The sequence below is a fragment of the Bos taurus genome, chromosome 26 (assembly GCF_002263795.3).
Source record: "Bos taurus isolate L1 Dominette 01449 registration number 42190680 breed Hereford chromosome 26, ARS-UCD2.0, whole genome shotgun sequence".
NCBI lineage: Eukaryota > Metazoa > Chordata > Mammalia > Artiodactyla > Bovidae > Bos > Bos taurus.
Window position 1 is genome coordinate 13,917,876 of NC_037353.1, and position 26,161 is coordinate 13,944,036.

Here is a 26,161-nt window from a genome sequence, read left to right on the forward strand (position 1 = left end):
AAAGAAAGAAAAGGACAGGCTTTCCCTACATACAACAATAAAATCACTTTTAAGAACACAATAATATATATAACAATTCACTGTTTCTTTGAGAGTTCAATACAAATTTTAGATACAGCTTCAGACAGAGAACTGGAGTAAACACTGATACATAAAAGCTCAAGAAACTCCTGGCTTTCTTCTCAGGGACAGAAAATCAATCTATTTGTTTCTTTCCTTTTCCTCCTAAAAAGAGGCTACTTGATGCCTTAACCTTTAATTGTGCGTCAGGTAACCAATCAGACTAGTTAAGACTAGGCCTTAACTAAAGCTACTATGCATTTCAAAATTTTAGAGTTTAAATTAGGAACAATAAAAACTTAAAAAATTTCACTGGGCCTTAAACTCACACATACTTGTTTCTTGAAAACTTTCCATAAGAGAAATTTTGGTGAAAGAAAGTACCTTGCACTCTTGGAAAACCCATTCTTGAGGTCCTTCTGCTCGTAACTTCTGAATGTATTGAAACATGTGCAAAATTATATCCTCAACATGTACTGGAAAAAAAGTGCACACTTAAAAAACATTCAGTCTTCAAATCCTTCAAAGCAAGGAGCTTATTCCTAAGTTAAGTCAGGTAAGGAGAAATGGTCCCCCTTAGAAATGGACTTCTCACCTCCCTGTGACTAGGTTTAGGGTCCCACATACATGGCCTTCCAAGATCTGGGATTTGTGACAGAAGGGACTTTGGGGTAATAAATGAGTAACTAAAAAGTCAAGTACACATTTTATAAGTGCAACATAATGATTAGTTGTTAAGGAGGGAAAATCACCCATGAAATGGAGGCCAAGTTACAACAGATAAAACAGTATAAATTAAAGTCTTTATAGCTTTACAACAAAAAAACAGATCCAGAGCATAAATAAGTTAATAAAAGTTAATCATAAAAAATCAATTTTCATTCAAAAATGGCCAATACTTACATAATCCTTCCTCAGTCAAGTCCACATTAATGATAAAAAACATAAAACCTCGGGCTCCTTCCTTTTGCCCACCAACAAGAGTATTTACCCAGCCTGTAACATTCAAAGGAAATCAACGTGATTGCTTGTGTCTTCTTTTAAGACAAGGAATTTTATTTTAAAAATTAATTCTATATATTCCCAAGAGACTAGAAGGGCATTCTGCAGAAAAGACTGGGCAAAAATCAGTTCAGAAAAGCAGTTTCAGGCACTGCAAAAGATTCAAGGAATTTTGGGGGTTGGGAGTTTTCCTTGGGACTCCTCAAATCATTTCCCAAATCAAGAGTAGACTACTGTGCTTAAGTGCTATATACAGAGTCTAAGTGGAGAGGAACCTTGGCAATCTACTGACTGATCCTAGTATTAATACACCCTTTGATGGATTTGATGGATAAGAGTAGATAAATGTTTCAGCTCATTTCATAGAGATGGTAAATAATATACAATATGAAATTTACTTTTTTTAACCTCTATCTTATTTAAAACATGGGCCAAAATATCTTTTGAAATATTTAAACTTCACTGCTCAATACCAAAAAGGTAAAACAAATTATGAAATCAAAACCACTATGAGGTACCATTTCACACCAGTCAGAATGGCTGCGATCCAAAAGTCTACAAGCAATAAATGCTGGAGAGGGTGTGGAGAAAAGGGAACCCTCTTACACTGTTGGTGGGAATGCAAACTAGTACAGCCACTATGGAGAACAGTGTGGAGATTCCTTAAAAAACTGGAAATAGAACTGCCTTATGATCCAGCAACCCCACTGCTGGGCATACACACTGAGGAAACCAGAAGGGAAAGAGACACGTGTACCCCAATGTTCATCGCAGCACTGTTTATAATAGCCAAGACATGGAAGCAACCTAGATGTCCATCAGCAGATGAATGGATAAGAAAGCTGTGGTACATATACACAATGGAGTATTACTCAGCCATTAAAAAGAATACATTTGAATCAGTTCTAATGAGGTGGATGAAACTGGAGCCTATTATACAGAGTGAAGTAAGCCAGAAGGAAAAACATAAATACAGTATACTAACGCATATATATGGAATTTAGAAAGATGGTAACAATAACCCGGTGTACGAGACAGCAAAAGAGACACTGATGTATAGAACAGTCTTATGGACTCTGTGGGAGAGGGAGAGGGTGGGAAGATTTGGGAGAATGGCAATGAAACATGTAAAATATCATGTAGGAAACGAGTTGCCAGTCCAGGTTCGATGCACGATGCTGGATGCTTGGGGCTGGTGCACTGGGACGGCCCAGAGGGATGGTATGGGGAGGGAGGAGGGAGGAGGGTTCGGGATGGGGAACACATGTATACCTGTGGTGGATTCATTTTGATATTTGGCAAAACTAATACAATTATGTAAAGTTTAAAAATAAAATAAAATTGGAAGAATAAAAAAAAAAAAAAAAGAAAAAAGACAAAAACAAAAACCCCAAAGAAAAAACAAAAGCATATTAACAACCATCACCTCACTCTCCCATAAACTCTAGTCTCATCTGAAAATATCCCTTCACAGGGAAATATTTAGGAGAAGTGAGAGCCAGAGTAAAAAAAAAAAAAATGATGGAGATGGGGTACTACCCTCATAAGCTGGGACCCAAGAGACTCACCCTTTGATTTAAGTTCTGATAACAGACTTCCAGGACCTTCATGCCCAATGAGATGACCGAGATAATGACCGGGATTTGATTTGTAGTATTTCTGAAGGTCAGGTATGGGAAATGTCACATAAAGATTCCTAATATCCTTAATGGGTACTATTTTGTAAAGTTGCTGGGGCGGAAAAAAACAAACCACAAAAGATTAGCTATGTATAAATCCTACTGAAAAGAAAAAAATTTACAAACTATTTAGAATACTGATTTAAAACAAACAACAACAACCCTGATTTTCACAGAGGAATCCCAAATTGAGGAGAGAATCAATTGCCAGAGAAAATCATACTGACCAAACAGAAATAAACGACCGGGCTCTTTCTTAGTGCGATTTCATCACAGGTATGCGGCCCATGTTTGGTCCCCTGGACCACGCGGCTCGGTACTTTTGGACGCTTGCCTTCTGGCACTGCTTAACAGCTTCTACAGTCTGCCAAGGTTATAGCTACCAAAACTACTTTTAGCATGAACAGATCAGAACATATTGTTACCTTTTTGGTGATACATGTCTCTAGTATATGTGAAACTGATTTCATTTGACTACCCAGACAAATATAAAAAACCATATAAATAATGAAACCTCTAAAATGTTCTATGTACTCTTTGGCAAACTAGGCATATGTTATGTCCATAAATTTAAAACAGAAAAAAAAAAATACTAGCAATACATGCACTTACTTTAAGATGTTCTTCTTGGAAAGGATGTTCAGGAAATTCTGGCAACGGGACATTTTTGTTCTCTACTTCAGAAAATAACTTTACCACCAGATTAGTCAAATCATCCAAAGATTCTACAAGAAAACAGACAACAGAAACAGAACTTAAACTAATCATAACACCTAGTGGGTAGTATTTAAAACCTTAGGATTATACATGTACCTATATAAAATCATTATGTTGTATACCTTAAATTTATACAATGTTATATTTTAATTATATCTCAATAACACTGATGGGGAGGACCTTAGGATTTCCTGAAAAATTTCAGGACTACTAAAAGGAAAGCCTAGGAATTCTTTAAAAACTCCATCTGATAAGTTGAAGCATTCAGTTAAACCCTACCAGAACCTGTATAACTTCTGTAGCTATGCAATATTGATAACGATTATACCTCACAAATGTCTGCCTCTTTATAGTTTAAAAAACTATTTTACAAATATTATCTTGAAATAATTTAAAAATAAACATTAGAAACAATAATAGAATAATTAGTGGCATTTGGAAACTGACTATTTTATCTACAATTTCCAACAGAAACATACTAAACCACTGGCTGATAGACAATAACATTAACTTTTCAACAGTCTAAACCTATTATTAAAAGTCAAATGTTAGCATCTGTAAGTAACTGATTTTGTGGGAAAATAGTATAAAATGGTGAGAAGAATCCTGGGTCAGGGGATCAGAGGACTTTGATTCTAACCCAACTCTAACACCAACAAATTACGTCAAAAGAGCATTTAGACAAACTGGTTAAGCACTCCAGATTCTATGAAACATGAAAGCTGGAGAGGGTGACCACAAGTTTCTTCCAAGGTCTAACATTATATGATCTGTATCACACTCTGTCAAACTCAAGCAAAGATTTGTAATTGTTGGTAAGATTATACAGCCATGTGTATGAAATTCTTCTACGTTATCATCTATCTATATTTTTTATAGAGAACTGTATTTGCAAAGTTTATAAAGTTATATAGATGAGATGTTCACTGCAGTATCGTTTTTATAAAAACAATAAAAACTGCAAGTGACTGAAGCATCTATCAATGTGTACATGCTATAAGACATCTCTACATTGGAATTTTAGGTAGTCATCAATGACAGGGAGATGTGTATGGGCTGATATGAAAATATCTCAAATTTCTGTTAAGTGAAAACTACAGATTTCAATGTCATGTAGTATAATCTCATTTAATTTTTAACAGATATACATCAATCTAAACCTATTAATGAAATTCTACTTTTAGAAGTATAACAAAAAATGATTTAGTTGACTATCTTTGAAGAGGGCACAGTGCTCATAAAGTGGGATGAGGAAGAAGAATTGATTTCCATTTTTATATATTTCTGTATGGGACAAATTTTCTTCTATGCATACGTGTTACTATTATTCTAAAAAGAAAAAAAGTGGAAAACGTTATCTTTTTATAAACAAGATAACCACTCACCTTGCTTCTGTCTCCTCAAAAATAGGTTATTTATAAATGGTATAAACATTCATCACTTATTACTGTCAGAAAGCATTTGAATCAAATAAGAAATTTCCCTTGATATTCTATGACCTGTTTTGAACTTCTCCATGAACTCTGTTAAAAAACACTTAATCACCATTTGACAATTGTATGTATGTGTATATATATATATATATATAGTGTGTGAAGTTCTCTTTTAGGTCTATGAATGTGGGTATGTGCACTTTATTTATAAAACATACACATTTTTACTTCAATTTTTTGGACTTCTATGAAGAACTTTAACATGTCCAAAGCCAAATAAAAGGCCCAGCCTGTGGCTGCCTGTTACATGACAAGTGAACTCAGGAGTGAAGTGGGTGTATCTTGAGTGAAAGATGTCAGAGACATCTGACATAAAGAGACAGACAGATGGGACATGTAACTGGAAACAAGCAGGGTGGCCAACAATGATTTGTCAACCTGAAATGCTGACGACAGTGGGGCCCTTTACAGCAAGATTCTACTAGGGAATGCCTTTCCTTTTCAAAGCACAAATTCACTGTGCAGCTTTTTAAAGGTAAGGCAATTGTACCATAAAGCAACATCTGTCTTCACCATTAGGCTGTGAGCTACCAGAAATCAGGGAACTGAGTCCCATTCATCTTTACACTACCAGGACTTGGCCATCCTAGGGTCTCCACTTGACAGCTACCTATTTGTCAAGTGTCCAGGAAATTGGTGCTGCCACAACTAGAGAGATGGAGGAGGAAATGGCAACCCACTCCAGTGTCCTTGCCTGGAGAATCCCATGGACGGAGAAGCCTGGTAGGCTGCAGTCCATGGGGTCGCACAGAGTCAGACACCACTGAAGCGACTTAGCAGCAGCAGCAGCAACTAGAGAGAGGGCCTCATGGGAAAACAGAAAAACTTTTTTGTCCCTTTGTGACAGAGATTCTGCCACCTGGTTACTCTTCCTTTTCCCTCCTCCTAGAAGAAGGAGCAGACTATCTATTAATCCTCTAAGAGATCCTGTTTCTTCCACACACCCCTGTACTATAAGGACACCTCTCCCAGACCTGTCATCAAATCCACTCAGCTGAGCACAGAACTCAGGTCACACAGGGAGACCAAACTGGAACAAAGAAACTCTTTGTTTCTTTCAGATGCTCGTTCTGTCACTTCCACTAAATCAAGAACACTGAGGGCAGGGTTCATGTCTGAGTCATCTGTTGTCATTATCACTTGCCCAGTAAGTGCTTACTGAAACCATGTGTTTTATCTCAGGAGGACATGAACAAAAATACGTTTAGAAACCTATTCCTAGGACTAGGCTCTAAATACCAAGTGATTTTTTTGTTTTTACACTCCACAGACTTACCTACCTTTAGAAAGAACCCAGAACACACACTTTTTTTTTTTAGCCTTTTCCTTGGACCCATTTTATATTCTCATTCTATTATCAAGTTAAAATAAACATAGGCGCTTATTTTCTACCTACAAAAGTAACGGTTGCCAATTTAGAAAACTTAGAAAAACAAAGAAGGAAAAAAAAAAAAAGAAAACAAAAGTCTCCTACAATCTCATGATTATGGAATGCTACAAACAGCTACCATTTATGGAGTATTTGGGGTGTCACCAGGTACTATGCACTTTTTCTGCATTATCTCAATTAAACCTCACAACAGATATGAGGTACCACTTCCGTCTTAACAATGCAAAAACTGAAGAGCAGGGAACAGAAGTAACTTTGTTAGCTCACAGCCACACCTTGGGTAGGTGGTTGTGTTAGGAATTCAAACCCAAGCTCTCAGACTCTAGAGCATGAACTCTTAACTACTATAGCACATTATTACATTTCTGGTATGTTCTTCTACATTGTCTTATGTCTCCCATTTACGTCTATTAGAGTTTTTAAGAAATCCCCAAATGGGATCATATAGCATATAGCATTTTTATAGAGTGCTTTTGTTTTCTATTTAATACATTAAGAATATTTCCCATGCTATTAATACACTGTCATAAAACTATTTATTCATTCAATATTTATTTACTGAGTACCTATGATGTACCAAGCACTAACCCAGACAAATCAGTGAACAAAACAGTTTCTCTTCTCAAGTGACATATTCTGGCACAGCAGACAATAAAGAATGCTTAATATTTCTTTAAATATTAAATATGTGATAATTTTTAAAGATAAATGTTTGATAAATGTTTTAAAGAACAATAAAGCAGCTGGGAGGTGAGAAAGTGAGAGAAGGGATGCTATTTTCTGTAAGATGTTCTATGATATAGCTATAAGATCACTAGTAATCTCCTATTAATGAACATTTAGCTTGCATCTAACTTTTTACTAATAAATACTATACTGAAACATCCTTGTACATCACCTGTTTGAACAAATCTGATGATTTCCTTAGACTGCACTTCTAGACGTAAAAATGTATTTTTTAAGGGTGATGCATCTTAAACTCTCCTCTGTAAAGTGTGGAGGAATTGCATCAATTGTATACACAACAAACACAAAAGAATACCTCTCTTCATAACAGGTATTAGTTAAAACAAAATCCAAACCAAGATTATGGTAATTTAATAGGGGAAACAACATATTATCATTAATTTGCACTTTTAGAATCAAACCTTTGTTGCTTTCTCATAGTTTTCCTAGTTTATAATCATCTGCCTTTTGATTTTTTAGTTTTCTGAATTTTAGAAGGTCAAATCTCTCAATCTTGTCCTTTATACTTCCTTTTCTTGCCTTTGTATGTGTAGAGCACCAAAAAAAGTGAAAGTGCAGTCGCTCAGTCGCGTCCAACTCTTTGCAGCCCCATGGACTGTAGCCCACCAGGCTCCTCTGTCCATGGGGTTTTCCAGGCAAGAGTACTGGAGTGGGCTGCCATTTCCTTCCCCAGGGGATCTTCCCAACCCAGGGATCAAACCTGGGACTCCTGCATTGCAGGCAGGCGCTTTACCATCTGAGTCACCAGGGAAGCTTCAACTTCCAACGATTGATATTAATCTGTATTTTCCTCAGGTCTCCATTTAAAATCTCCTAAGCTGAAGCTCCAATACTCTGACCACCTGATGAGAAGAGCCAATTCATTAGAAAAGACCCTGTTGCTGGGAAAGATTGAAGGCAGGAGAATATGGGGATGGCAGAGGATGAGATGGTTGGATGGCATCACTGACTCAATGGACTGAGTTTGAGCAAGCTCTGGGAGATGAAGGACAGGGAAGCCTGGCATGCTGCAATCCATGGGGTCGCAAAGAGTCAGACACAACTGAGCAACTGAACAACAAGCTTCTTTTTAGAACATAGTGAGTTAAAAACAAATTCCCCTCCACATTTTCTCCAAGAAGATCATCTGCAAAGCCTCTAAACAGATAATAGGAAATATCTTATATTTTTCTTCCAATACTTTGAAAAAGTCAAAATGGAAAATCAGATAATCCAATTCTATGAAAAAATTTTAAAATTTCTTACCTCGACCTAAAACACAAATAGCCATTAAGTTCGATGAATAATAAGTAGAATGGAATTTCAGGAGCTCTTGTCTTACATCAATGCCTTCTTGGTTCGGTCTAGTCTCTAGAGTATATTTGTTACCTAAAAGGAATGAAAAACATTTCTAAGAAAAAGCAAAATATGTGAATTTTAAAGCTTCATAATTATTACTAACATTGCTTTAAGGTAAACTTAAAAAACAGAGTCCAAACAAACACATTCATAATGATTAGTCAAGTATGTTTGACCATAACCTGGATAAACAGGACAGTATAGAACAAACTAGTAAAATTTTATCTTAGAGCTTTCCCTCTGGAACTTGAAGCGCTTTATAAAAATTATAGTTCTTAAAATTCCTATGAGGTGGTAGGTATCATGAGCACTTACAAGACAAAAATGAGGTCCACATGGCCTCCATTCACACTTACTTTAATTTCCAATTCCCTAGGTAGCTCCAAAATTAATTGAACATAGTCACGGAGGGATCTTTTCAGAACTTGCCAAGTTACTTGTGGAAAGAAATGTACTATTCTTGGCTGAAGCATTAAATTTGTGATGTGAATTCTCATGAATTTGATCTAGACTGGTAAAAATAGGATGCAATGCTATTCTTATAAGTCTCAAGCGATGTATACAGAGTACCACAATGAGATCTATTATGAAATTTAATAACTAATTCAATTAGGATAAAATGTGCATGTCAAGAGCAAATAGTCAAACTCTCTAAGTACTACATTTCTAATAAAGATCTTGCCATTTAAAGGCTGGGAGGTGGAATTTCAGTAATTGGTATCTCTCTAAAAATGGCATCTTGACTAGAAATACCTTAAAATCTAGTATAGTAACTTCTATTGTTCCCACTTATACTACTAAATGGGCTCCTGGCAGAACATATTCTCGACGTGTTTTCCCCTCCTTGGGTTATTATAATGGCTGATGAACTGGCATTTAGAGAATCTCTCTTTCACTAAACTAGGATCCAGAGAGAGCCACCAGATGGCGTTCTCAGATCCAGTCTTTATCCTTGAAGAGCTGCATTGTACTCTTAGCCAAGATTCATGTCCTGAATGCTTCAATCAACAGATCTAGTGGAGTGTGCAAGAAAAAGTCCAGCAAGTACTCAGTAACCTTTTTATAGTCAGAAAGCAATCAAATGTACTCATATTCACTGGCAGCAGCCTGCTAAAATCAAATTTACAGGTTCTTCTCAGATTCAAGGAAGATCCAGTTCCACTCCAGATCTGCTCTACTTGAGGTCCTAAAACATCACCTTATTCTACCTGAGGGATCCAGATGACCTAAAAAGTATCCAGAGTCATAACTCCTCAGAGAAAGACAGAAAGAAAAGGACAACAACAACAACAACAACAAGCTCCTTTTCTGGGTAATGGTTAAAAGTTCTCTCATATTAAGGTGAAATTTGAGTATATGCCTCCCTTTTTTACTAAAATGAAGGTTCTAGAGGCATCAGTTACAGAAGGACTAGGCCCTAGAGCTTCATTACTCATTTACACTGCAAAGCACAGATTCTTACAATATGTGCATTAAAATCGACCCAAGCTTGGAGAAATCACGTTTTATCTCAAGACTGTAAGTGTGATAGCGTTAGACAGAAATCACATTTTCAGTGTCAAGTGTGATCCGATGTGCCTATTCACAATCTGGTCAATATATTGTTTTTAAAACAAAACTTCAAATCAAAATATGTAAAGACAAAGGGTATGGCCTCTGTCTAGAACTTAAAATCCTTTCAGGTTGACTTGATTTTAGCTCATTCTGCTTTGATTTTAATATATCTGAATATCTTACCATTCTAATCCCTACCCTTTGTCTTTAGGTTCATTTAAGAGCACAGAGATAGGGACTTTCCTGCTGGTCCAGTGGCTAAGACTCCGTGCTCAAAATGCAGGGGGCCTAGGTTCAATCCTGCGTCAGGGAACTAGATCCCACATGCCACAATGAAGATCTAAGACCCTGCATGCCACAACTGAAACCCAGCACAGCCAAATAAATAAATGTTTTAAAAATAAAAACAGATTAAAAAAAAACAAAAACCAACACAAAGATAAACCACAAACATACCCTGAATACACTAATAAGATATGTATCACTGGAAAAATACTTACAATGCCATAGTAAAAAGAGCCAGAGGACCACAACAGAATACTGTACTGTAAAAAGAATGAATAACCCACTGTTCATATGCAACAGTGTGGAGGAACTTCACAACTTTCAGGTTTAATGCGAGAAGCCAGACACAAGACACGGAAACACTGTATTATTTATATAAAACATAAAAACAGGCTGAACTAATCTTAGCCATAAAAAGTCAGAATAGACGTGATCCTTGGGTAGGTGGATAATGACTACCGATAGGTACAAAAAGGTGTTGGTAATCTGTTTCTTGACTGGTGCAGTCTGCTGAGGTTTTTGAAAATTCAATGAGCTGTATATAAATAAGAGCAGCATATTTATTCAATAGATTTTTCAAATAGCAGCAAAAGTAAAATAACCACAATAATTTATCAGAGCCACATACACTTTTCAGTATATTTATTATATTAATATTTCAACAACAAATTAAAAGAAAAATGAGCCAAAGGGGCTATGTTGTAAACAGCAACCTGGCTCACCTAAGGCACAAAAATCTAGTGATTCTGCATCTCTGGCCAAATGGCTAAATAGAGACTCAATCACATTTGCTCTGAAAAGTGGCTTTTAGCCACAAAGATTCCATTCTGTGAAATCCACATATTCATTTATTTGCTACCTAGATGTTTCCAGGCTTTCTATTATGTAATGATAGAAGGGAACTCTGGTCCATTTGGGAACACAGCCCAGAATGCCAGTCCTGTATCCTAAGACGCTCCTGAATTAGAAAGAGGAAATGGTCTCCACTATGACTCTCTTGGGGTCAGACAGTAAGCTCTTAATACACTGACAGAAAAACATGAATACTAGGAGTAAATGGGCCAAAGAGTCAGGCTAGTTATTAAGTTGATTAACCCTTTTATTAAATCTTTTAAAAAAGTTTTTTAAAAACAAGAAGGCTAGCTAGTGGAAGTTCTCAAGAAATAGTTGAGGAAATGAACAGAAAAGCAGGACATAACACAGAGAATACTTAAATTACTGAGCAGACTCTGTTGCTATCAGAGCCATCATCCCCAGGTAGGGAGGTGCAGATGAACAAGCGCTGCTTTGGTGTGAGGAGAGCTATCAGCTAATCCAGGGTCAATCGTCTTCTGGTTACATGACCTTGAACAAGACTTCCTTAGGCTCAATCTGCTGTCCCGACATTGGTAGACATACACCAAATTTAAAAAAAAAAAGTGTAAAAAAGTGTAAGACTAATATTTAACAACCAATTAATAGAATAAAAGTCTGATGATACCAAGCATTGTGGTGAAACGAGAACTCAGATGCTGCATAAGGGAGTGCAAACTGGATCAACTACTATAAGAAACAATTTGGCAATATCTGTGCAATCTAAAGATGTACATATCCTAATACACAGTAATTCTACTCCCAGAGTTTCACTCCTAGAACCCTAGAGAACTCTGTGTACAAGAAAACATGTGTAAGAATGTTTATAGCAGCACTATTGAATCAATAGGAAAAAGGATAAAGAATAGTAATGTATTCAATACATTTTTCAGAAAGCAGCAAAAAAAATTTATCAGAAACACATTCACCAATATGGATAACTCCTACAAATATACATTAAATGAAAAAATACAAGTGGTAGAGATTAGTTACAAAATACCGTTTTTATAAAACTAAAAAACTATACAACACATTGCTTAGAAATAAATGCATGACTTAGCAATGTTATCACTTGGGAGCAGGGAGGAAAATGCAATTAGGGAATTGTGCAACAGACGCTCAACTGTACTTGAAACGTTCTGTTTCTTCAAGTAGTGTGTAAAGAATGACCTGGGCCAAGCTTTTGTACTAATCTCTTTTATGACAAATAATAAATCTGTAAAAACATTAAAGAAATGAATATAATACTTGATGTATAGAAGAAAATAGACAACCAGTTGAAGCTACTTTTATTATGATTTGAATTGTAGGAGGTCCTGGCTTCTGAATATAGCATAGGATCCGTGTCATTAAAGTAGGGAAGAAAGCTCTGTAAATGGTCCAGATAACCTTCCTCTGCCTAAGAATCTGTATGTGGACAGCAATGTGAATATGGCTGGGATAACAAATACCAGTTCAGTCTCTACACATATATTGTCCTCATTTAGCACTAAGTCAGCAGGGACACTTCTATCAAATTAAAATGCTGCTACATAAATCTTGAATCCTACCTTTCTGGCTCTGTCACCATAAGAGTAAGCTCCAGCAGAAGACTGAGGCTGTCAGGGTTGCTGACTCACTGGGACCTTCCACTCTGGGCCTGCTAGGAGAGAGCACTGGCTTGGAGATTGGGAGATTCAGGGTTTCTCATCCTGACTCCATCATCTTCTAATTAAGCAACCCTGGAAAAGTCTACAAATATCTCAACATGGATATATGCCCAGTTGTTAAGAAAAAGGGTCAAACCCTGACCCTAGCTGTGAGGCACAGGCAAGTTTCTTTACCTCTCTAAGCTCCACTTTTCTTACTCATAAATAAGAATCATGAGAACCAATCTCACAGGATTGCTATGAGGATTAAATGAATTATCTGTGCTAAGGCTCAGCATAGCATCTATCAGACAATAATTACTTAACAGGAACTTGGGTTGCTATGAAATTTATGAAAAGTGATTAACGGATATTGAAGAGGGTTTTGTATATTGTAAGATCAGTAAATTTTATTCTATATTTTCATTACAAGAACTATGTGTGCTCACTCACTCAGTTGTGTTTGACTGCAACTCCATGGACTATGACCCACCAGGTTCCTCTGTCCATGGGATTTCCCAGGCAAGAATAATGGAGTAAGTTGCCATTTCCTTCTCCAGTTCTTCACATGAACTATAAATCCTATTTTTTAAAAAAAGGCTTACAAACTCAGTACTAATGTCTATGAGTGCTGATTTTCAAGTAAACAGAATGTATTTTCCTGGAAAATTCTAAAGCCAGCCAAATAATTCTTATACTCTGTGGGAAAGACTGAGTTTGAAGTTTTAGAAATATGTTTGAGAAATCAAAGTTGTCTCCAACTATCTGTCTGATAGGTTCTCAAGGAAAAGTCTATTTGTTAATTATAACCATGAAACTCTGAACTGTTCTCTGAAAACCCAAGATCCTGAAGGTTAGTTTAATATATCTATAGTTAGTTACTTGGAATTATTATAAGCTTTTTTTTTTTTTTTTAAAGATTAAAAAAAAATATCTTTCTTCTTGCTATAGAAATCTTCTAAAAATCCTGAAAGAAACCAAAGTCTTTGGATATCTATGAATTTTCCTAAAAAATTAAAAAGGATAATTCTTCTGCATCTGGGTAAGGACATGCAAGTGTGAGACATGAGTTACTAAAGAAAGGGGACTTGAAGTGAAAGCCTCTTAAATGCCACAATAAAGCAACTGTACACTTAAATTTCTAGTTTTCCATAGACACATTTCCTATGGGGGGAAAAAAAGGTACTAACAAAAGCCATGGAAAAACCTGGAGAATAATAAATGACTAAGCGGTCTAAACCATATCAAATATTTTTATATCTATGAATTATCATGATACTAAAAAAAAAAAATAAATTAGTCATCAGTCAAAGATGCCAGGGACCCAACTCAATATTTTGAAAACTGGTAAATAAAGGGAATGAATCAAACATTTATCTTGCTTTTTTCTATAACTGTACCGCTGGGGAGCCAAATAGCAGAAAAGGAGATTTTCTTTTTATAGTAGTACTCAAGCAAATCAATATGAGAAAAAGTAACAGAATTAAAATTACAGGGGTGATGCATTTGAGGACGGTTGTTATCAACATAAACAGAGAGCAAACTAGACATTACATGCCCCTCAACGAAAGAACACATCACCATCTATGAAGCCTTCTTCAAAAACAGATAAACATGAATCTAATCAGGCCTCTATATCCAACTGCCAACTTGTGGGAATACAGAAGAAAGAGGAATATATTAAACTATGTTGCTGGGAATGCAATCAGCAAAAGCTAGGCTATGAAAAGTCCTACATAACAAACATCCTGATTTTCAATAAATAAATTCCAGGGAGTCAAAGGGAGGGAGTGGAGGAGAGAGATGACTATTTGAAACTAATAGACTATTTGAAACTTAAGTGGATCCTAATTCAAATAAATTTTAAAAATTAAAACTTTCATTAGACAACTAGAAATTTGAACACTACCTGCATAGTTGGTGATATTAATGATAATGGTACTTTTACCATGTTTTTTAAAGAGTCATTATCTTTACAGACATATATTGAAATATGTGTGATGATATGATGTCTGGGATCTCTTCAAAATAATGTAAGATGGTGACTGGGAATGTGGGTCAGACAGGACTGGCCAGGGGCAAAGTGATGTATACGCAGGGTTCTTAACAATATTTTGTCTACTTTTATATGTTCCAAATTGTTCACTTAGAAAGGAATGGAGAGACGAAATGGAGAAAAAAGGAAGTAACTTTTACTGGGGTCTAAATTTTGTGTCATTATCATCATCCCAGTGTATCATGAGGTGTTCAACTACCTTCTGGCTGATATTTCACAATATTTTTTGGTTCTAATCTATTTCCCTACTCCTTCCTACAAAAGCATCCTTTATTATGGCCAAACTTCTCTAACTCAGGTTCTCCAAACAACACTGGGCTCACTCCTTGGTCTCTGTCTCTCATCATGATTTTGGGGGTCAACCTAACATCTCGATTCCTGGGTTGGGAAGATCCGCTGGAGAAGGGATAGACTACCCACTGCAGTATTCTTGGGCTTCCCTTGTGGCTCTGCTGGTAAAGAATCCATCTGCAATGTGGGAGACCTGGGTTCGATCCCTGCATTGCAAAGATCCCCTGGAGAAGGGAAAGGTTACCCACTCCAGTATTCTGGCCTGGAGAATTTCATGGACTGTACAGTCCATGGGGTCGCCAAGAATCGGACGCGACTGAGCGACTTTCACTTTCACTACCATTATCATAAGAAACACAGACTTGAAGTTCAGGCTGACCTGATACTGAATCCCATAACCTACAGACACTTCTACTACCAGCCTCCCTCTTTTCCCTCCGCCCTGTATCCCCCACAAGCCTATGAAACTTTGGTCTACTCATTCTGTCAGCATTAATTTTGGCATCTGTCAAATGGATGATGAAAATTTCAGTACTGTGGTGAAGGTTAAGTGAAATCATATTAGGTAAAACGTCTGCCCAGTGGGTGGCACTTAATGCTCATACAATAAATGATAGTTCCTTTTCTTCTAAGAGTGACTCTTCCTCTTCTTAAGACAATCCTACCCACCCTTCAGGAAAATTCGACTTGCACCTCCTCTGAGATCCTGGAGAATTTATTTCTAGGCAATCATAAAGCAGGAGGAACAGTACAGTGGTTAAGGGCATCAGACCTGGCTCTAGCATCAAAAGCTGAGTGACCCTAAGCAATTTAATTACCTCTCTAAAGTCTTAGTTCACTCATCTATAAGATAGAAACAATAAGGGCATGTACCTACTGGGGATATTGTGAGAATTCAGTTAAATAATCCAGGCAAAGTGCTTAGTGCAGCAATCAGTAAAAATTGGCAAGGAGGAAAAAAGAGAAAATCAAGTCTGAGATTATACTCCAGTGAAATTCTGAGTTTGACTTGCCTCTCCAACTAAACTAAAAGTATCTTTAGTGCAAAGACATTAATTTACACTTCTTTGCATTTTCTAATGCACTTTACATGTAGAAGACCTTTACAAAATTACTTGTCAACAGAGAAAGAGAGAATCTGAGCGTATGTATAATACCGTACTCAGATTTCTATAATCCTTTGTGGTATGTGCTACAAAGCATAACTGTCACGTAACAATTAAGACAGAAAAACATCACCTGTATCTAAGCACAGCCCCACCCTCTGTTTCCAGGTGCCCTCCCACTTTGTCTTTCTTTCCATTAAGGAGTGCCTGTTTTGTTTCCCTCACCCACATCCTGATTTTTTTCTATTTCCTTTGCTGACTGACTAAACCCAGTTGCTCCCACAGTGTCTGCTGGGTTAGGTTTAGAGAAACAGATCACTAAGAATAATCAGAACTAAATTTTTCCTTTCCTGTTCCAAACAACTTTAAAAAATTCAACTGCTTCTGCTTTTATTTCATGGAGAGGCAGAGAAAAAAAAATTTTTTTAAGGCAACAGGGCAGAGAAAAGGCATAAAATTTATCAGCAACTGTGGAACTATAACTAAAGGTGTGTGTGAGTGACCAGTGAGGGGCAAAGGGAAGGTTACCACCAACCAGTGGTTCAGCTTAAAGAGAGAACAGGAGAACGTTTCCCTAATAACAGTCCTGCAATCACTGCATCAAACCCACGCATCAAGCTGTGGTTGCCCCTCACAACTTCATGGCAAAGACTTTTTAAAAATTTGCTATTCTTCACAGCTGTGTGTGTGTGCTCTGTCGCTCAGTCATGTTTGACTCTTTATGACCCCATGGACTTGTAGCCCACCAAGCTCCTCTGTCCATGGGATTCTCTTTGGCAAGATTACTGGAGTGGGTTGCCATTTCCTCCTCCAAGGGGATCTTCCTGACCCAGCAATTGAACCTGCATCTCCTACATTGGCAGGAGGATTCTTTACCACTATGTCACTGATCCTCTATCATACTGTAATTATAGAACCTCTCATTTACTGAGTACTATTAGGACCAGACTTTTGGCTAACCACTTTATACCAACCAGACATGGGAGGAAACTGAGGCTTACAGAAGTTAAGAAACTGGCCTACTCTTGGCTGGTCAGTGGTAGAACAATGATTCAACCTCAGCACAGCTCGCCATCAGAGTACAAGCTTTACATCACAGAGGAATCTGCTACTGGGAGGTGGGATTCCTGGCTGAAGTCTGAGGCTAGAGAGATCACATAGGGAGTTAATGAGACACATGTGTGGAGACAGATTTAGCACATAACTACAAAAATGGCTTTCAAATAAAGGAACTGACTCTAAATAGCCTTTGCCTATTTCTCTTTCTCTAATGAACTGCTTTTATCTTTCACTTACTTACTTACAGAAGTTTTTATCTTTTACTTACTTCCTTACAGACATTCTTATCTGCTATACTGCTTTGCAAACATTTTCACTTTGTCTTTTTTGTGTCTGTACTGAACAGAAATTTTAAGTTTTAATGTAATCAAATTTATATTTAAATATATGCTTTACCATTAAAAATATGGTTTGTGATATGTATGCTTGAGAACACTTTTCCTAGCTTAATATTTTTTAAAAAATATTTTCTTCTAAAAGTTATATAAAGTTTTTTTCTATAATTAGGTCCAATCAACCTAGAATTTATTTTTGTGCATGGTGTGAGAGGAGATCTAATTTTATTCATCTCTACCAGTCATTGAAAGGTCCACCCTTTCCTTACTCATTTGTCATGTGCCTCTGTCTTATGTCTAAGTTTCCAAACATTTGTGGATATGCTTCTAGGGTTCATAACCTGTTCTACTGTTATCTTCAGGTACTTTTGCATCAATTTCACTGCTTTAACAACTAAAGTCTTGCTACCTGGTAGAAGTAGTGTCTTCTTTGTTGTTCTTCAAAATTATCTTAGTTATTCTTGGCCCTTTACTCTTTCATATTAATTTATAATCAGATTATAAGATTATTAAAAAGAAAAAAACAAAAAAAAACCTCATGCTTTCAAATGGCACAATACTGAATTTAGATAAATTCAGGGTGAAATGTATCTTGTAATATTGAGTTTACCCATCCATGAACATGGTTTATCTTCTCATTTACTCAGGCATTCTTTTACATCCATTATATATTTCTTGCTCCTCTGTTAGTGTTATTTTTAAATACCTTATAGCTATTTTTATATTATGAATGAAGTATTTCCTGTAGTATTTTTCTAATTGCTTACTATCGATACAAGAAAAGGGGTCACCCAGGTGGCGCTAGTGGTAAAGAATTTGCCTGCTAATACAGGAGACTCAAGAGACTCAGGTTCAATCTGGAGAAGGCCATGGTAACCCACTCCAGTATTTTTGCCTGGAGAAGCCCATGGACAGAAGAGCCTGGCAGGCTACAGTCCAAGGGGTCATAAAAGAGTCAGACACAACTGAAGCAACTGAGCACACACGCAAAATACAAGAATGCAATTTTAGCGCTTCTCTTCTTTTGACAACAGTGGTGAATTATCTTATTTTTGATGATTAATCTGAAGATCTTGAATTTTTTATGCAATCATATCATATGGAAGCAAGAAGTTTTCTCTTTCTTCCTTTCAACCTCTTACTTATCACTTGTTTTTTCCCTTGACTTCCTGTAATGACTGGCACCTATAGCAGAGCTGAACAAAAAAGTGATTAGAAGGTATTCTTCTTTGTTTTTGTCTTTCAACAGAAATCTCTTTGAAACTTCAGAATTAATCATGTTTGACATAAGCCTTTATCAACTCAAAAAGAGTTTTTTTGTTGTTTTGTTCATGAATGAGTGCTTTTTTGTTGCTTTGTTCATGAAGGTGTTTTAACAAATGCTTTTCTTGAGTCTACTGAAATGACTGCCTATCACTTTGAATTACTTAAATTGTGGAACCCACTCGATTGTGAGGAAATAAATTTAACGTATTGAAAGATCTAAATTTAAAAAAATATATATATAACAGAGGGTACCAGACTACACCTGAAAATATAAGATAGGTAATGTTTGGTAAAACTTTTGTTCCAGTGGCTTACATGTGCCGTGAATAAAATGTACTGTGGGTTGTATAAAGAAAAGTTTGAAAGCCACTGACCACTTTTTCAGTACATGAAAAAGTACTGTTAAGGACAAGCATTTTATTGTAAGGTTTTCTTAAAACCACACAATGCTTGATCTTTGCTCATTTAAAAACACCTAGCTTTAAAGTATTATTAATATTAAAATAAACCACATTCCCTAGATGGACAAAATGGGCCACATTCATAGAATCATCTGAAGTTACTAAAAAATAATAATAAAAGTAACTTTAGTATGATTTCTGACAAGGTTTGTTCTGCAAGAATAACTTTAAGTAAGGGTATTTATTACAGCTTTTATCACATTTTCAAACTTGTCTGTGACCTTAACAATAGACAGAACCTCTACTCCAAAAAAGCTCAACATTAGTTTATATTTCTAAAATCAACAGGTAACTTAGTGTTTGCATTCCTTACATCACACTTTCTGTACTTTTGTACCAAGTCTGGCTAACTCACCTCTCAGCTGTTTATATTACTTCATACTTTGTTGACTAACTGCCTAGCCTTGTCAGAGGTTATGAAAACAAATATGCTCCTAAATTCCACCTCTACATAATTGACCATTCAATGTTTTTCTTCACTTATCACTCCTGATACCTTAAGATATCTTACGATTGTTTTGTGTTTGTGACCAGAGGCAATACTGCTCACCTTATTCACTGGATTTATTTCTGGAAGATCTGTGGCTGCTTCCTGATTATGCTGACTGTGATTTATCACCAGTGAGACCATTTTAAAGGAGGCAACTCCCAAAACAGAGTTCTAACACGTTCTGACAATAGCAGCACTGTTGGTGGAGGCACCTAACCTGCCAAAGGGACTATTTAAAGGACAACAGTCACTGGATGTAGTGATTTTGAAATTTGGTTTTTAAATTCATATTCCCTCGATATACCATGTATGCTCATGTCCTCTATAAAAGCCACTTTTCAGAAAATTAATCATTACATAGACATTTTAAGGACCACAATATTCACCTTAGCAAAGATACAAGGTGCCAAGTGTTACAAGTCTAAAGAATACAGTATCGCTGCTTCTAATTGGAGTTTTTATAGACTCCTATTTTGCTATGCTAATTCCCTGGTTGCTGCTGGATATATTGGAATGGTATTCAAACTGAAAGAAGGCTGGCTTCATAGTCTTTTTCAAAAGTCCCCAAAATAAACTTATAAGCATAAATTTAAGTATGCTAAACAATCTATTTTTTTTATGCTATTTTATAATCCCCAAAGCAGTGTTTTAAAAATCATAGCAACCTTTCACAATGATTACATCTGGTAAAGTGGGAATGGCAACAGTCAATAAAGAAAAGGGCAACTTTTTGTTTTTGCTTTTTTTAAAACATACTTTTGTATTATTTAAATATTTTAGCTGTACTTTTTAATGAAAAACTGAATAAAGAAAAAGGGTACAATTACAAAATCAGGTATCTTCAAATTTATTTTATGCTACTCCCTGTCATCCCATCTCTAATCTTCTACTAGGATGTTGCAGCACTTTGACAGCAGGGACCTTGTATATCTTCTACAGTCAGGCCTGGAGCAGACGCCATGCATTTACCTATCTATAGATAGTAGAGGCGGAGGCAATGGGAGTAGGGGATTCAATAACCCTTGAAGTAGACATCCTATTTATTCAGAATAAAGAGCTCTATTATCTCCTCTCCTTGAAATGCTGGTTAATATCTATTCACAACTCTTAACTGCTCTGCTCCTGAAATAGCTAGACTCCTATTTGTATGGGATGGCCAGAGGTACCCTCTAGAGGGCTAAATAACTGGTTAGGCCACTGTTATTACAATTTTGAGAATATCATTTCATATATTACATTCAAAGTCCAATGCCAGAATCCTTCTGTTGTGCACCTTAAAATTACATAATATTGTACACTGACTACACTTCAATTAAAAAAAAACATCCAATGCCAAGAGCCCAACTCTTATTGACATCTTTTTTTTTGAACTACTAGCCAAAATGTTACTCATCCGTTAAAAGAATGATTGCCACTTCATTCTTACTATTTCTAAAATCTAAATTTAATTTTATATCTTGTTATCCAATAAACTTGTTTCGTATTTTGTTACTCTTCCTTATCATTAACCTATCACCTTCTGCACAAAGCTCAAATACCTAAGCTTTAACCCTTTTTTTAGGTCAAATATAGGTGTTTCCCCAAAGACCTGCCAAACAACATACATGTAGGGGTATGGTTTAAGAAATATCAGGGCAGGACTTCCCTAGTGGCCCAGGGGCTAACAATCCGCCTTGCAATGCAGGGGACGCAGGTTTGACCCTGGTCAGGGAACCAAGACCCCACGTGCCACAGAGCAACAAAGTCTCTGTGCTTCAGAGTCGACTCACCACAACTAAAGTCTGTTTGCTGCAACAAAAGATCCTCATGCATGATGCAACTAAGACCCGACACAAGCAAATAAACAATTATTTAAAAAAAAAAAAAAGAAAGACCAGGGAGGAACAATGATATAACAACCACTTATCAGCTCCAAACTCTAAGGAGTTCTGCAATCTTCTATCCTAAGCTGTAAAATACAATACTGGGCAAAGAGGCCATGGTTTAAATGAGGTTAAGGAGAACTAATGCATTAAAGCCGCTGGTGACAAACCTGTTCCAAATTTACTGAAGGGATGTTTGGGATTCCCTGTAGCTTTTTCCAGCTGAAAGAGTCTCCAGGCATCGTTCATCACATTCTTCTCATGTTCTGAATCAACTGCATTCACCTCTCTGTCTTTGCAGCTCTCATCAAACAAGGGGCACAGGAAAAACTGTGCAAATCTAAGGGTGTGAAACATAATTAACAATTTGAAAGTTGTTATTTTAAGAGTGGCCTCAGAAAAATGTTTTAAAAAAATGTTTGAAACTTAGGAAATAGGAATTCTACAGAATCAGAGAAAACTAAAACTGCTACAAAGAGAAAAGGAACATAAGTTCTAAGTAATATAAGAAAAAAATAATATTATACATATGTAAATTCAGAGAACTCTACCCCAGATATGTCACCTAATTAGTGAAAATATAAAAAGATTAACCTCTGATTTTGACAATTCCCATGTGTTGTTACCGTATCACCTAGCAATTCACCGGTTGGGTATCCTAAAATTCAACTCAATTGATATCATGAGATCTCACAGGTCCTACAAGACTAATCCCTCCCTCTCACCCCTTCCTCTCTGTCCCCAACTTCAAACACCAACCACAGGTCCAGGTTGTCACCTGGGCTTCTGACCAACCGCTACAGATCACAGATCAGAGGCTCCCACAACCACCTCCTTGGGTGCAATTAATATTCTAGATCAGCTACAGGACTCAGAGAAACATTTTACTTACTAGATTACTGAATTTATTATAAAAGGATATGATTCAAGAACAGCTAGATGAAAGAGATGTGTAAAGCAAAGTATGTGGGAAGGGTACAGAGCTTCTATGCCCTCTGGGTAGGCCACTCTCCCCACATCTTCACTTGTTCACCAATCTGTAGGCTCTCCAAACTTCAAAAGAATTGAGTAAATCACGGGCATTGGTGTCTGAAATCAACCTCCAGCTTGTGGACTGAAAGTTCCAACCTTCTAAATACAGGGCTGGTTCCCCTGGCAACCAACACTTAGCCTCAAATTATCAAGGGACTTTCCTAAAGTCACTTCATTAAAATAACAAAATGCAACTTTATGGCTCTCAACACTAAGGAAATTCCAAGAGTTTCAGGAGCTATGGTCTAGGATAAGGGACAAAGGCCAAATATATATTTCCTAATATAAATCACAATACGACAATAAAAAGTCAGGGCAGACTTGCAAAACAGTGGGGCAGATTTATAAGACAACAGCAATCTAATCTATCTATTTAAGATTTGCAATTTGGGATGTTTATAAAAATCTCTGTTGTACATGGCTAATTCTCCAAGAAAGGAAAACGCTGCTGATAGTTCTCAGGCAATAAATATTAAATTTAGTTTTAAGTGCCATTTCACTAAGACTCAGGCATTTTAGGACAAACTAAGTGACCCATTTAAAAGGCTCTATTTGAATATTTTTCCTTCTTAAGAACTTTATAATTAGTGAAAAAAATAATAGTATAAAAAACATATGACAGTGGTTTGACTAAGATATAATCATGTACTTTTATGAAATATTAAGAGAATTTTTAAAATTTAAAAGCAGTGGTTTGACAAATAAAATGGTGTGTAACTTTAACATAAGTAACCTATATTTTTCTTGAGGTTGTTCTTTAATAGTACTACCAAAGCTGAACTAAGATTCCTTTAGTTAATAAATTAACTCTTTTACACCAGGTTGCAATTTAAATCATGATTTCATATAGTAATTCTTAAATTTAGACCCCATCTTATAAAAAAAAAACATCCAGAATTCAGATAAAGCTGAGAGCAGAGACTGTCTGAACAGGACTGCTATTCAGTGGGCCCAGAGACTCCTGGGTTTACAAACGTCTCAGCAATTGCACCTCACAGGGCAGCCATCAAAGACACTGTTCCCACTACTTGGTATTATTTTAAGAACACAGTGAATACAGTCCTGTGCTAAGTACTGTACACATACCAGCCCGAAGGGAAACTCTATCTGGAGCCTATAATTAATGATATACGGAAACAGATAATTCTGGACATATAACCACTTTCACCTACCTCAATACACTCAGGCTGGGAAAAGTACCTAATAGCTACATACCATAGCTGGACAAAGCCACATAAAGGGTCATAATTCTGACACAGTATAATCAGTACTTTTAAAAGATGCCCTATACAAGCTGCTTTTTTTTTTTTCACTCTGATCCAAGTAACAGACATCCTCCATCATACAGAGATCTATTATATGAACATCTGCTGAGGCATTTGTAAAGCAGGAAATTAAATTCGGTGTATGATCCCAAGGAACTCATTAATGGAAGTCTTCTGGGGATACATACAAAAGATGATTACATCTCAAAGCTGCTGCCTAAAGACTGAAACATAAGCTAGAGTAAGTAAGAGACTACTCTGACCCAGTCCTGTATCCTGAAACCATGCCTTTGTTCTTCTGTTAATGTTCTTTGTGCTACAGAACAAATTCAAACTATTAGGTTTGGGGGAAAAAATGACTATTAATTTAAATAAGCAATTAAAGCTGAGAATTAAAAACTGTGAAATCAAACTTCATTATAGATCCATCAAAATCACTGCAGAATTACACCTTCTTGGTAACACAGAGAACTATAAAAATTCACCAAGGGAAAAATTACACTTTGAACAAACAATGAATCAAATCACTGATATAATGAAAAATTAGATACTGTTAGCTGCTTAGAAAATTGACCAAGAAATTTAATTAGCCTAATGGAGGCTGCTCCAGAAAATACTTTCACAAAATATCCCCAGGGTTGAAACAGCAGGTCAAAACATTCTGTATCCATTAAATATCCTTGAGGACTGAGGAAATAAAGGAGAACAGAATATTTAAGTTCTTGTATTCTGGAACAGAAATATGTTTGAAAAGATATCCATGACACGAGTACAGTTTATTCTTCATCATATGCCTCATATGCAATACCAGTTAGAATGGGAAAGGCTGGTGAAAATTTTATAGGTCAAAAAAACATTTTGTAGTCCTGAAAGCTGATTTAAAGTCAAGTCATTATTTCTCCTCTACTACAAAGTAAATATATAACATCACTCATTATTTTCTGTTTATAAAACCCAGGGGTCAAAAAGTACTGGTTAAAACAACAACAACAAAATACTGGTTAAAATATCTTGTTTAAGCTATAAAGCTGTGAAGACATTTTTGTAAAAATAGTAAGTACTGTTATTAACATGATAATTCAACAAAGTGAGATAATTCACAGGGTATTTTCAGCATTACCTGTCTAGCGCACCTTCTAGGTGTTCATGAGAAACATCAAAATAGTAATTGGTATGCTCTCCACTAGTGAAGGCGTTTGAACTTCCTGCATGTTCACTGAGAAACTGGCTGTATTCATTTTCTTTAGGGTATTTCTTTGTTCCCAAAAATAACATATGCTCACAAAAATGACTTAAGCCAGCAATATTTGGAGGATCTGACAATGAACCTGAAAGAGAAGGGAAAATATATATATAATAAATCATTTGTTTATATGTTGAAAGATACCAAGGACAGATGAATCACAGGTGATTTGGAACTTCTGTTAGCAATGGCAACTCCAACCATAATCACAGAAAGTTAGGTACAAGCTACTCTAAATGGTACAACTTACATTCTAGCCCTAGCTTTTGACATCAGTTTGTTGTCGCTGTTCAGCTGCTCAGTTGTGTCTGACTCTTTGCGACCCTATGGATTACGCATGCCAGGCTCCCCTCTCCCCTTCACTATCTCCTAGAGTTTGCTCAAATTCATGGCCATTGCATCAGTGATGCTATCTAACCATCTTATCCTCTGCTGCCCCCTCCTCCTTTTGCCTTCAATCTTTTCCAGCATCAGGGTCTTTTCTAATGAGCTGGCTCTTTGCATCACGTAACCAAAGTATTGGAGCTTCAGCAACAGTCCTTCCAACAAATATTCAGGGTTGATTTCCTTTAGGATTGATCTCCTTGCTGTCCAAGGGACTCTCACGAGTCTTCTCCAGCACCACAATTCGAAAGCATCAATTCTTCAGCACTCAGGCTTCTTTATGGTCCAACTCTAATATCCATACATGACTACTAGAAAAACCAAAGCTTTGACTATCTGGACTATATGGACCTTTGTCAGCAAAGTGATATCTCTGCTTTTTAATATGCTATCGAGGTTTGTCATTGCTTTCCTATCAAGAAGCAAGTGTCTTTCAATTTCATGGCTGCAGTCACCATCCACAGTGATTCTGGAGCCCAAGAAATTAAAATCTGTCATCATCAGATTGACATCAGTTACTTGGTGACTTTCAGCAGATACTTAGCCTCTCTGGACAGTAGTGTCCT

At 36.4% G+C, this 26,161-nt stretch overlaps 1 protein-coding gene across 3 annotated transcripts in view; it reads right to left on the reverse strand.

The window, feature by feature from the left end:
• Nucleotides 1–26,161, reverse strand: part of IDE (insulin degrading enzyme) — a 94,583-nt gene that overhangs the window by 36,218 nt on the left and 32,204 nt on the right. For all 3 annotated transcript variants that reach the window (XM_010819775.4, XM_015460599.3, NM_001075849.1), the window contains 7 exon segments: nucleotides 25,089–25,296; nucleotides 21,842–22,011; nucleotides 8,334–8,456; nucleotides 3,354–3,466; nucleotides 2,631–2,793; nucleotides 964–1,056; nucleotides 445–536 (listed from right to left, as the gene is read on the reverse strand). In XM_010819775.4, coding sequence (XP_010818077.1) covers nucleotides 445–536; nucleotides 964–1,056; nucleotides 2,631–2,793; nucleotides 3,354–3,466; nucleotides 8,334–8,456; nucleotides 21,842–22,011; nucleotides 25,089–25,296 — 962 coding nt within the window.